This window comes from Thunnus maccoyii, chromosome 4 (assembly GCF_910596095.1).
Source record: "Thunnus maccoyii chromosome 4, fThuMac1.1, whole genome shotgun sequence".
Classification (NCBI taxonomy): domain Eukaryota; kingdom Metazoa; phylum Chordata; class Actinopteri; order Scombriformes; family Scombridae; genus Thunnus; species Thunnus maccoyii.
In genome coordinates this window covers 6,049,406-6,062,802 of record NC_056536.1, presented here as the reverse complement: position 1 = coordinate 6,062,802, position 13,397 = coordinate 6,049,406, and the positions used below count along the sequence as shown (strand labels likewise).

The window sequence follows — 13,397 nt, the reverse complement described above, 5'->3', positions numbered from 1 at the left end:
TAAAGTTAGGGTTACGGTTAGGCAAGTAGTGGTTATGGTCAGGGTTGGGGTAAGTCTCCAGGAAATTAATGTAAGTCTATGTAATGCCCCCAGAAGTGACCATGATCTGTTATGTGTGTGTGTGTGTGTGTGTGTGTGTGTGTGTGTGTGTGTGTGTACTGGTCTTTAATGGGGCTAAAGGAGCGCTAGGCCAAGTGGGAGTGGTCTGCTCACGTGTTAGGGATTGTGATGACAGAGCTGAGTGTGTGTCCGTAAAGCTGTTAGTATAGACTAAGCTGTGGTACATCAGGTTAACGTATCCTCACAGCACCTCTCTGTTAAGCTATGGGTGGATGGAGCTGTATGGAGCAGGCTTACAGCCATAAAGACAGAAAGAGAGAGAGGCTGAGCCACCGCACTCTGTAATTATCCACATCTGCACAGCAGGGGCAAAAACAATCACACTTCTTTGCCTGTAACGCAGAAATTCAGCGACTGTGATAATCTGAATGTATTGTGGAATAAATCGGATAAAACTTTAACCATCCCCATAAAGGAAAAAATGTGGCATAAATAACAGCGGAGCCATATAGAGGTAATCAACATTTGTGAGCGTATAGACATAGTCTGAGTAAAATATAAGAACATGTAATTGTACCTTGAGATACATCAGGACAGGAAACATGACACTGTCATTGACTTCACTATACAACCCAAATAAAGTGCATTAGTTTTGTTGAAATTATAAAAAGACACAACACAGATAGACAGATACATACAAACACACGCATACATACATACATTGATCCTCTGCTGCCCCCACGTGGCCATGGCCTGATCCACAGTGGGTAAAATTATGACATAATGTAGACAGAGATATAATACGCTTTCTTCTGTCTGTCTCCCGTTCTTATTCCTCTACATTTCTTCTTCTCTATTTTTATTGACCCTTTTACTTTATTTTAGTTTTAACTTATTTGACTATTATTATTGTTATCTTTGTTAAGGTTACAGTGTTAGTTGTTCAGATTCAAGAATATAAGTGTAAATACAAGAGCAAAGATGAGGTATTTCCCTCCATAATATATTTCTCTTCTGCTTTTTTGAACTTGTAAAATACTTACAAGCATAAAGATGCAAGTGAAGCATAAAGAAGCAAGTGGTCCAAACCACATCAGGTCACCGGGGCGTTCCGTCGTTGTGTTCGAAAAACGTGGCGTTTCGGCGATTAAGTACCGGATACATTAACATACATTACCCTCAACATAGAGCTAATTTAAGCTTCGGTATCTATGAGCTAGGTAGGAATTAGTTAAAGAGGGTTTTATGCCTACAGACTCAACAACACACCCAACGAGCTAATAACAGGTTTACGGAGACTGACCGTTGCACATATTAGCTAAAGCCGGCTAACGTCATTGTCAGTGTTTTGTAACGGTAACTGTGTCGTTGAACTACAGCTCAAGAAATCGGAAATTATAGCGGTTTACAATTTTACGATGTAGACAATTGCCGTACACAATTTTATAACGCTGACAAAAGCTAGCTCAGGATTTTTTCAGCTTTATAGATAAACAAGCCAACATGGCGGTACCATCTGGTCCCATGGTGTAATGGTTAGCACTCTGGACTTTGAATCCAGCGATCCGAGTTCAAATCTCGGTGGGACCTCATCCTTTTCCTCCATGTGAAATAGTGTAGCAGCAGCGTACTGTGCAGGTTTGCATGTGCATACGAACAGCAATCGCTAATACAAAGCGACGGCACAGTGGTAGAGTTTATTTATTTGTGCCTCGCCAAACAGTTTTCTTCACATGTTGCCCAAATGTCTTCTGGTTTAAAAAAGAGTTCCTTAAATAATTCCAATATACCTTTAATAGATTTCATAGCAGGCAGTTTGACAAGCCAAGGCAGGAAAGCAGGTGAAATGAACAACATTAATGATGGCTGAATTCCATGTAGTTTTTCCAAATTCAGGACCCTGAAAAAGCTTTAGGAAGCCCCTGCCCTTTCTGGTCCCATAAGTACTGTATGTAGAAGTAGCAATAACACAATGTAAAAACTCCAGTAGAACCCTATATTACTGTTGGTTAGTTTGGTAAATTGATCTAAACTGAATGATGAAAATCTATCTGCAAAGTAACTAGCAATACTAATAATAATCATACTGTGGCACAGATTAAATACATTTCTGTCTGAAATACAACTCACACTGAACATCACAGGTTTATTTCAAACAACTTTATTTCCACTCGTGGATGGCAGTCATTATTAAAAATATATATACAGTAATATGCTTGAATTGAACATTTCTTTTGATGTTTTATTGGAATGTTTCTCAGATTTCTTTACAAATATGTCCATGACAGCTGTTTTCTCTACTGGGCAGCATTGGCACAAGTGTACAGGGGTCAGGTCCCTGTGCAGAATCAGTTGAGAACCACGGCTCTTTAACAGAGTCTTCTCACATTCTGTGTTTTCTCACCTCTTTTGTGTTTTATTCCCCATGCATCAGTGTAGCCTGTATGCACACTGGAACACTTGTATTACCAGTATGTTGTGTGTGGGTGCATCCTTGAAGGACACATATTTGCTACCAGCTCACTTTCAAACAGAAGACTTGCTCAGTATTCCAATGGAAACTTGAAAAGGTGCTGGCACTGAAGCATGCCAGTGTGCATACAGCACGTTACATAAGCAATGGAAAATACGTTCAATAATTTCTCCATAGAGTGGCAGTAAATTATATTTGTGCATTTGAAAAAAAAAAAACATATTGCAACAATAATACAGTCCATTAGAAATAATATTTTAGAATTTTAACATCCACAATAATAACAACACAGAACATTAAGAAGCATTAGGAACACTATTATAATAAAGACATGCCAGTTCTTACAACTGTCTCCTTCCCATGCTGACTGAAGTTAGAAAGAGATAGAAAAAAATATTTATTTCAGACCATTTATACACTAACGTGGCACAGGCTTGTTCTGTCCTATACTGTATTTGTCACAGAAACATTTCACAATGGAATTCTAAATGGGTCTCCCCTGTATTTTCATCCTCAGTTTTCAGTTTATCAGAGCTTCATATTAGATTAAGATTTCCTGTCATATTGCAATAAAATTAATGTCATAAAAGCAATAATGGTGGTAAATTGCACCAGGAGAAGAAAAAACATGAGCAACATATTCTCACAATTTAACTCCAAGAAGTAAATCAGCTGGACTTAGAGGAAGCTCAAAAGTAGGAGCAGACTCCTTCAAATGCATGTTTAGCTTTTATGTAGCCAGGATGTTATACATTATGGAGATATGTCATTATTACATACAAATCGCCACTGTTTTATCTCCTACTCAGCTGACTGAACTGCTCTCATGGACCATAAAAGTCAAAAGCCCTTTGCCCTCATACTACATGAGGTCTGTTAATATGTCATAAAAGTAAACTTATAACTAAATGTGTGTAGCAAACACAGTGACCATAAACTTTAATAAAGTTTATCTTTACTATTATAATGTGGGGATAATGTGTTTCTTTTGTTCAATGAACTTAACATTAACATTATTAACATTAACAAAATTGAAATATAAATTCTGTTTTCAACATTACTGCCCTATAAAGGCATCTACAGAAACAGTAAAGTTTACAAAAACAATTTAAAGTTTTCAAGTTGGCTGGAAAACGGTGTTACAAAAGAATGTGGCCTTTTTAGGATTGGTTTTACTTTAAAAGAAATCATACAACCTATATAAAACCTAAAAGTCTTTTTTGAATATACCTCACAAATTCATGGGGACAATGTAGGAACCTATAAAAAATGATTCCTTCTTGTTAGTTGTCCATTTTAACTACTTTATTCAAGAAAATTAACCTTATTTTTTATTATTTAGTCCATAGTTCTCATACAATAATAATTGTATCTCTGTTTTAGTAGGCGTCTGTCTCTCCATCTACTATGTATATTTATATTGAAACCAATATGGTGAATTGATTTACAGTTTAACACATTTAAACATGTCATTTAAAGGTAACTTAACCTCACTTAATCATATGAATTCCACTTGAGTTGAAAGATAAGATGACAGCTACTGTCCATAGCAGAACTTTAGCTGGAGTTTTGTTTGTTTGTTTGTTTTTTTTTTTTTTACATCAAAACTGGATTCAGCTACCTCCTCATTTAGTTATATGGAATGACAAACTATATTACCAGATGTGAAGTCATTAAAATTGATCATTTTTAATTACCGATAACAGCTTGGAAAAATAAATTAAGTAAATTTACTTTCAGCATAGTTAACCCTCGTCATGGCTTGCTCACCAGCTAGCTTTAACTTGATGTAGTTAGCTCTCTTGCTTAGCTGTCTAGTTTGAGAGTTAGCTCTCTGTGACAGAGAGTGCAGTAAGGGTGAGCCCACAGATGACCAAACCTGAGTGTAGTTACAGCAATTTGTTGTTGTTTTTGTTTGCTCAGATTGTGAGCTAAGTTTGTGAGTCTCCAGAAATCCTATTCTGGTCACATAATTTTCACCCAATATGTAGTTACTTTGCCTTTGTAGGGCAGATTAGTACAAAATCAAACCTTTCCTCTGACTGAGAGTAAATACTATTTCTGTTACATGTCATCAGGAAATCTGAAGTGAATGGGAACCATGATTGTGTCACTTTTGTGGTGTCTCATCCTGCAAACGCAATGATTCTCTCGGTGTGGTTTTCATTCTCGGGAAAAACAGCATAAATGGGGAAGCTGGCTTTCCAGGGGCCAGTGATGATTGTATGATCTTTCTTAGATAAAAGCATGTAAAAGAACATGTGTGATCACATCAGTAGGCTATGACATTCATTGGTCACAGTGGTGCACAGGTAAAGCATTCATAAGGCAGATTACACAAACACACACCTCTGCCTCTGGGATATCAAAATGGCAGGTTTGAGATTTGCACCTCTCTCTATACTTACAGGAAATACATGATTAAAAACTAGGAAAACAAACAATAACTGAAATACATAAGTGGACTTAATTCCAGCAACAGAACACATGTACACAAAATCCATTATTATACTAGGATTACAGAATGACACCATGATATAAATGATATTTCTCTCATCGGTTCATATGAGTCCATAAAGTGGAGATGTTGCTGTAAAATGTGTGTGAACATCATAGGTTTTTTAAGTGCTCTTCAGAAATTTTATACGCTTCCCAATCAGTGAAACTTTATTGAATTCACCTGTAATCTCTCTTTAGACATCTGTGTCTGTGTGTAAGTGAGTGTGTGCGTGTGTGTTCGGCACCACAAGCATCACCTCGCTGCTCTCAGATGTAAGTGGTCTCCGACTTGTTCAGTATGTCCACCTCCCCGTTGGTGCATGTCTTGCTGTTCTTTTGCTGCCCGTTGGCGTCTTGCTGCACATTAGACAGGAAGTGGCTGTTATCCTCTTGTTCAAAAGGCGCACCGGGTTGCTCTAAGCTGATGGTGGCGCGGCTGGTTTCGGTAATGGAGGAGTTGGTGTGGTAGTTAAAGTGGTTGTTAGCGATGGGTGTTTCTCCCCAGCCAGTCTTACCCCAGGCAGACTTCCACTGAGCCCATTTCCTCTGCAATGCTGTTTGGGCCTGGACAACAACAAAGATAGTCAGAAGAAAAACTGGTATCTTGCATAAAACTCAAGAGTTTACATTATCTAGGTTATGATAAATGACCTAACAGAAGTTAGTTTTCTAGCAGTTGATAGTATCTTTGAAATATTACATCTTTAACGTACCTCAGCATTGCAGAAACAGAATATAATTGCCACCAGGAGTCCCTGCAAAGTAATAGGTCATAGATTTAATATTCATACAGAAATAGATATCAGTCAGTGAAATCCTCATGTAAACAATAAATGCAAGTTAAACGGTAAAATCTCTCAGTTTTTAGTTTAAAACTGTGACAAGTGAGATATGGCTTCTTTCTCTCTAGTTGCTGTGAATTTGAAACTGGCTATCACAAGAAACCTGTTTTACTAACACTAATAGCAGCAGGAGCAGCCGAATGTCTAATTTCCAAAAGTAAGGGTGCAAATAACACTTCATTATTCAAATTCAAGAGCAGAGAGTGGCTCTATCAAACACTGGAGTGCTCTTTAGTTTGATGCTGTTGCTTAATGAACATGGAAGGAGTTTAATTATACTTAATACCAGAGAAAGCCTTTATGCAAAACACCAGGTCTGACCAGAAAATTGAATATCTTACTAACTGAGATATATTCATGATGAAAACTTGCAGATTATTAGCGTATAATTAGTTATAGTTAACCACAGGATTTTCTTTAATACAGCCATGATTTGAATGAGCAGCATCAACCCTTTGTTCAAACTTTAACGCAAGTTTTTTTTTTTTTTTTTTTGTTGTTGACTGTACCTGGAAGTGGCAGAAGATATTTACAAAGAAATCATAGATGGCCCGGCTGATACGTCCCTCCGGCCTCCAGGGGAAAAGGATGAACTGGACTCCCAGCAGAGGTATGAGGATGAGGGTGGCTCTTACTGCCTTCATGTAGGCGGTGGACTCAGCACAGTGGGTGTCCTTCAGCTTGGTGATCAGAACCCGGACGATGTTCAGGAGAAAGAAAAAGTTCACCTGGATAGATTGAGGGTGGGTGAGTGAAATAGAGGAACAATTTTAATTTTACTGCATATATTTGACTTGAGTTGATGGGAAGGCAAATCTTTGCACAGTGTACCTTAATTCTTAAGAATTACAGGGACAGGCCTCATGGTGGCACTATAACTATACCTTAAAATAAGGTTGTGTTTACTATAGTCACTATAATACTGTAGTTTGTCTCCTATTTCGTCTTTTCCTATCCTCAGTATGTCAGTTGAAAGGAAAAATCACTGTTTTTCATCACAAAAGATCTACATCGCCCCTGTGTTTCACCATTACAAATCAAATAAAAACACCTGAATTAAGGGTCCAAATATTTAACTTCTTTCACATCTCAGTGGGATAACAATATCAGAACTGTTTGGTATATATATATATGTATATGTGTATTTATACATAATGTATACAGTATACTTTTATTAATTACTCACTAGCAGTGCAGCTTGAATGGGCCCATGAATGATGTAGACCAGGTGAGTGTTTGCGCTGATCCAACACCTGAGACAAACACACAGAGGGAGAAAAACTGAAATTCCTGACACCATTCCTGTGGGTCTTTTACATACGCAGTGACATAAAAAGCCTGAGGGCTTAGTGAAAACCTGAATAATTCATCGTTTGTACTACACTCTGCAAACAAAGAGCTAATGCAAAGTCCCCTTGATGTGGCAAATCAATGCCTTTCAATTCCTCTCTGAAGTCTGAAAGTGATCAAACAGAGAAGAAGAAGGTCACAGGAAGGAGAGAGCATGAGAAACTCCACCCTGAGGTTATGTTACAGGAGGCATTCTTGGGACTTGGGCCTCACAGAAGAAGTACAGCAAACATGTAGATGTAAATTATGTTGATGACATCTTGGACTAGCTGTGCGCCACCAGTTTAGTTCATATATTATCTATTTATATTATATATTATCTTGAAAACAATAATCTAAGTAAGTTTGTTCCTCGCGTAATTCAGTCAGACATTTACAGGTTTCAACAGATTTTGCGGAAAAGAATCTGTTGTTTGAGGGAGCTCTCAAAGACTCTGAGCAGCAACGAAGATTCTGCTGGGAGAACTGAGCCTCCTTAATAAACATACATGAACATAAATGTAAGGCAATCAGCAACACCGAAAATGCCACATAAGGAGGAGGTTGAGGTGGTGGAGGGAGGGAGGGAGTGGCATTGGCATGAGCGTAATATTGAAATATGAAATCCTGAAATACTTTCCACATTGACCTTTTTAAAGGTTTTAACTGTAACTTTACATGGTACTGTTTGTCTGTATTGTTAATTCAAACCCAATATGCATACTTGATTGCTCCCCTGCTGTTCTTTGAATATGTTCCTCCATCAATACACATTAGAAAAAAAGTATGTGTCATTTCCATTCAAATTAGTTTCATGATAATAGTATGAATACTGTACTGATATCTGATCACGGACATATCAATGAACAGTTCTACTGCTGTTAAGTGGATAATCACCAATAAAATTAAATTATTGCCCAGATTAAAAAAAGAGAAAAGAAAAAAGGAAGGAAAAAAGAAGAAAAAGAAGAAATGAGTAAAAATTAAAAAAAGAAAACAAAACATCTTACTTGTCATTAAAGAAGAGCCCACGAGCCACAGCATACGTGATGGCAGGAACGATGGGAAAGCCTTACGATAGAGAGAGAAGACAGAAATATCAGAATAACAGCCCAAAGCTCCACAGTCATGGACAGACAGCGTGTCATTTGCGTGTCAAGTGACATTTGCATGTATGTTAAGGCTACATGCTGTTTAATGTGCTGAAGCTCAGCAGCTATTTAGCTATCTAGCTTGCTTACTGGTGTGCTTTTCCCCGGTGAAGTTGGACTCCAAAAGATCTGTTAAACATTTTAGGAAATACACTTATTCACTTTCTTGCTGAAAGTTAGATGAGAAGACCAATACCACTCTCCTGTATGTGTAGCAGGTCACTCCTTTCTTTTCTTCTTACTCTATGTAACTTACACAACAAGTGGCTGTATGCATTGTCAGTTTAAGAAAGCTGAAGTCACAAAGTTTTCAGCTACTGTATCAGCAGCAACAGCAGTTCTGAGTTCAAAGTAAGGGTGACACATAGGACATGTATCGTGCTCATTTCAGCAAGGCTATTATATGTACAGATATAAAAAAGACCTGAGCTGTAGAGAGACATAAAAGAGTCCATGACTAATACATGAGAGCTGGTTGACTCTCCAGGCAGACCAACTGAAAGCCTGGATGACAGTTTCTCATGAAAAGCCCACTTATCTCGGCACAAGTACATCAAGACTCCAGGGTTACATTTTGTGTTGAAAAATGGTTGAATGTTCTCAGCGCAACAAAAATATTCAAGACTAAAATAAAGGCAATTGAGGATAGTTCCATACATCCAGGTGTCAGCAATTTATTAGAAATGAATGTTTTGGCACTTTAAAGACTAACATTACGAATAACCTTGAAAACCATGTCTGTTGAGAATAATTCAGTAACTCTTCACTTTGAAGTGGTGCTCATAGGCCATTACAAAGCATCGCAAGTGCATTGTACTGTAGCATCTTGCAAGCGAATAATCAGAGCGCTACCTACAAAATGCAACTATAAAGCAATCCCTTCATTTTCCTGATGATTATATCATAAGAAAAATTACCCTATTATCAACTATGTAATCTGCTTTTAGAATATCCTTGTACAATATGACATTGAAATGTTGCTGTAGACATTGTTTGAAGCCATCTTCCCAGTGCAATTATAGGCCTGAAAGGCACCGAAAAACACAAGAAATGTAGTTGGAAATGATCCTCCTGACTCACCCCATCCCAGGACGTAGTACCAGATGAGCTGCTGCTCGCCTACAAAGACAGCCACTATGATGAGCGTGTGGAGGTAAATGCCTTCACACAGCATCCAGAAGTAATTGGAAGTGGACGTATACTGAGTCAGCACAGCCAAAACCTTACAGCTCACCTGCCGGAAAGGAAATGGCAAGAATAATCATAAAATTATCATCCACCTACAATTTGAGCATAATGCACTAAGCCATAGGTTATAATGCCTAATTTGCATACCGTTAAGCACAATTTTAATGTGGGGGAAATTATGCAAAAAAAAGTATAATTCATTATTATAATGAGATCAAATATAATCCATTGACTCACAGGGTTGCTGGCAATTATGGCATGGTCATTGGCCACAGTGAGCGAGAGCCACATTATAGTAACGATGGAGTTCAAGATGAAGGAGAGAAACATGTTCTTGTGGAGGGAGATTCTCTGGCAGCTAAGACTCCTGAAAGAAAAACACAGACATACAGAGGGAAAGGATGGTTGAGGTTACTTTATATTTTTAAAGGCTGATAGCAATACATTTGAACTAAAATTGCCAGTAGTTAATATTCTGCACAGCATTCAATATCAAGTTAAATTTGATCATACAGTTTTCCTGCCAAATAATCACTCAAATAAAGTAGATTTACCATTTCCCTCACAAATACATTCATTAGATTTTTCACAGGATGGTAAAGCCTCTGAAACATTTTCATTATTAGACATTCAAACTCTTCACTGACCCCCAGTGTTGTATTGGTCTGTTGTACAGTTCATAAGGAACAATAGTATTCTTCATCATATTACTAGGAATTACACTGACCATGCCAGTTGTGATTATGACATAAAATGTCAACATTGTTGCCATATCTTGGTCTACATACAAGCAGCGTACACATGTTTCTAGGCCTTCATACACACACTGTTTCTCTAAAGGAAAAACAGAAAATTAAAAAATAGAGAATATATATGTACAAAGACTGAAGAAGAAAAGTCATGACTCACTTGAAGCAGGAGAAGATGATCAGAGAGATGATCAGGGAGACAATAGACAGACCATGACCCACCATGGCTAAGTAGTAGAGACTGATGGCAAACTGCAGGGAAAGAACAATTGATTCATGATTAAAATAAATAAGTTCATAGGTTATTCAGGATAGTTATGAGTGTTATATCATCATCTTTTCATGTATTTAAGTTGCGAGCCAGCAGAGCAAAGCAGGTACAGTGCTTGCAAAGTCCCTATACAATATGTTATCAAAAGCACAGTCACCTCTTTGTAGCATAAAAGAGAACAAAGAAAACATCTGTGGAGGGAATATAACTCTTTTGGGGAAAACAGTAGAGAAAGTGTTTCCTGAGTGGCCATGACTTTAGATTCACTGAAGAAAATAATTATATTGTTGGCCAAATGTCACCGCAAATAACTGAGATTCATGGAACAATGTCCAAGGACTCAGACAGTCTTTACACTCCAGAAATATCTGTGTGCGAAGCTGTGAGCTTTGCCATCCTCCAAATCCTAAATTACCTGCATTTAGATTTAGACTTTTTGATACACCTCTAATGAAATTAAAATGATTAATCAAACATCAAAAACTGGTTATGATATATAGCTGGTGCAGTAATCCCTGTATCTGCTTCAACATTTCAGAGAAGTTTTAGGAATTTTCCTGTGACGCAAACAGTAAGTGTGGCATCTCCAAATTTGATCAAGAAAAAAAAATCAAGCAACCACACGTAACAAGAATGAATGAGAAATATGTTGACACGAGACCACAGGAACATAAAACAGCAGCGTTGACAATGCCCCAGTACAGGTGAATCAGGGCTAGTAAATTAAATTCACATGGATTTCAAATGTTTCTTTTGCTAACCTCTGATCCTTCCTGGTCAGAGTTTTGATGGTTTGGAGGTTTCAAAGAAATCTGATTCAAATTGCTCTGCTGTAACTTAAGCAAAGCATGACAGACTCAGCGTTAGTTTATAGTTTCCAGTGTTCATGCCCAATAGTGGAAGAAGTACTCAGATCTTTTACTTAAGTAAAAGTAGTGATACCACAATGAAAAAATCAATTACAAGTAAAAGTCCTGCATTCAAAATCATCTTAAGTAAAGTACATACGTATTGTTTGCTAAATGTACTGAAAGTATCAAAAGTAAAAGTACTCATTATATAAAATGAGTGTTATATTTATCATACATGTCTATATTATTAGAAGACTAATACTGATTCATTGATGTGTACATGTAAGCAACATTTTAATGTTGACTAACTTTAACTCCTCATACTGCTGGATAATCTTATCTCTAATAATGTCTATATAATAAACAGATCATATATTTTACATATAAACTATTGATCTGAAAAGTAACTAGTAACTATAGCTGTGAAATAAATGTAGGGGAGTAAAAAGTTACATTCTACCACTGTTCATGCCACTAAGTCCTCACTTCATTTTGTTATGCTCAGCTGTCAAAGCACTTGCAACTTCTGACTATCAGATATCAACATCTGTCACGAAGCCTTCTGGTGTTGTTTCCTGTAGTCGGTTCAGATAACATTTCTGGATCACACCAAAAGAAATGTGCACTGTTGCACTTTGTGTTTGGTCCTTTCACAGTTCACACACTGTAGACTTCAGTTAAAAAAACAAAAAACAAAAGAGCCAAACTACAGGTGGAAACAGGGTGAAGGAATCTCTAAGCATCAGCAACTCGGAGTTCAAACTGGCGCCTCAACAGACAGGATAACTGATTCATCAGATTCAAAGGTGGAAACATGCCAGAGTCTGAATAAACTGTTCCAAACACATCTGATGTGAACAAATTCTTTGAAAACATTCCATACACAAGAGTTTGACTGCATTGTGTTTACCTTGAGTTTGTCTTTGGTGTAGATCTGACACTGTGTGTAGTTGGTCCAGACTCTGTTGCTCTCTGGGTGGTGGAACCACTGGCCGTCAGAATTACATACTTTAGTAACTTTCTCTGTTGAGGACAAAGTTATGATTTACAATTATTTATGTGGCATTATGGTTTTATTTTGTACAAAATATACAATTAAAAGGTCATTGTAATTACCACTTAGAAATCGAGAGACCATTCATTGGTGTTGCTCTGTGATAGCGCGTTTGCTTGTTCTTACATGTGTGAGTGTGTGTGTTAAGGCCTCACCAGCAGGGTCAAAGTCGAGAAAGTATTCAGGACACATCTGCATGACAGTCCCCGGAGCTGTATCCCCCCAGCACAGCCAGCCGTCCCACGTACGGTTACAATACGTACCTGCAGAGGGCAGTAGACATTTAACTTGCAGAGCTTGCCAACACTACACATTAGAGATGTGAGTATGTGTGTGTGTGTGTGTGTGTGTGTGTGTGTGTGTGTGTGTGTGTGTGTGTGTGTGTGTGTGTGTCTGTGGGGAACCGTAATATTGAAAGAACAGTTTTAATTATGAAGCCTTCTATCTCAAAAATGCATGCCTTGGTCTTTTAACTGAGACTTTAATGTAATTCTGCATACTGCATGTGGAGCCTCTTGATAAGGAGCTAATCAGACAATCCCAAACAGGTGCTGGATGAGAAATAAGAGATGAAAAAGAGCATTATGTAGCCTTTTCTTCCACATCTAGTTTCAGAGTGAGTAGTGAGGTAATGCTTCATGCTTCAAAAGACCATCTTAGCAGTAAAACTGTTGGTTTAATGTTTCTGTTTTTGTTTTTTTTTGTCTCCATCTCTAGTGCAATGAGTTAAGTCACATTATGTTCTGTTACGGTCCTGCATTTTCAGTTGGCGTTATCAGTTTCTGTGGCTGACAGTGTTTGTCTGTTCAGCTGCTGAGGCTACAATATTCTTGCTTATACCAACCACAAAGTTCTTCCTCTGTTCAAATCAAAGATGATTCCTCCCGTGTTTCAGCTACTGCATGTTTAGATTAGTAAATGTAAAATATG

General features: G+C 37.7%; 2 protein-coding genes and 1 non-coding gene across 3 annotated transcripts in view; 1 reads left to right on the top strand and 2 right to left on the bottom strand.

Annotated features, from left to right (window-relative positions):
- Window positions 1-1,678, bottom strand: part of LOC121895956 (vitamin D3 receptor A) — a 112,863-nt gene extending 111,185 nt beyond the window's left edge. The window contains exon 1 of the mRNA XM_042409523.1: window positions 1,104-1,678. The gene's annotated coding sequence lies outside the window, so the exon portion shown is untranslated. The remainder of the gene's footprint in view (window positions 1-1,103) is intronic.
- Window positions 1,579-1,650, top strand: trnaq-uug. The gene has a single exon. It is a non-coding gene; the product is annotated as a tRNA-Gln (tRNA).
- A 1,202-nt stretch (window positions 1,679-2,880) lies between the features above and the next one.
- The window catches only part of calcrl2 (calcitonin receptor-like 2), a 34,200-nt gene continuing 23,683 nt past the window's right edge, over window positions 2,881-13,397 (bottom strand). The window contains exons 4-13 of the mRNA XM_042410314.1: window positions 12,623-12,730; window positions 12,324-12,436; window positions 10,452-10,543; window positions 9,780-9,909; window positions 9,435-9,588; window positions 8,214-8,274; window positions 7,061-7,127; window positions 6,384-6,602; window positions 5,746-5,787; window positions 2,881-5,596 (exon numbers count right to left, since the gene is read on the bottom strand). Of these exons, the coding sequence (XP_042266248.1) occupies window positions 5,300-5,596; window positions 5,746-5,787; window positions 6,384-6,602; window positions 7,061-7,127; window positions 8,214-8,274; window positions 9,435-9,588; window positions 9,780-9,909; window positions 10,452-10,543; window positions 12,324-12,436; window positions 12,623-12,730 (1,283 nt within the window). The 3' untranslated portion in view covers window positions 2,881-5,299. The remainder of the gene's footprint in view (window positions 5,597-5,745; window positions 5,788-6,383; window positions 6,603-7,060; window positions 7,128-8,213; window positions 8,275-9,434; window positions 9,589-9,779; window positions 9,910-10,451; window positions 10,544-12,323; window positions 12,437-12,622; window positions 12,731-13,397) is intronic.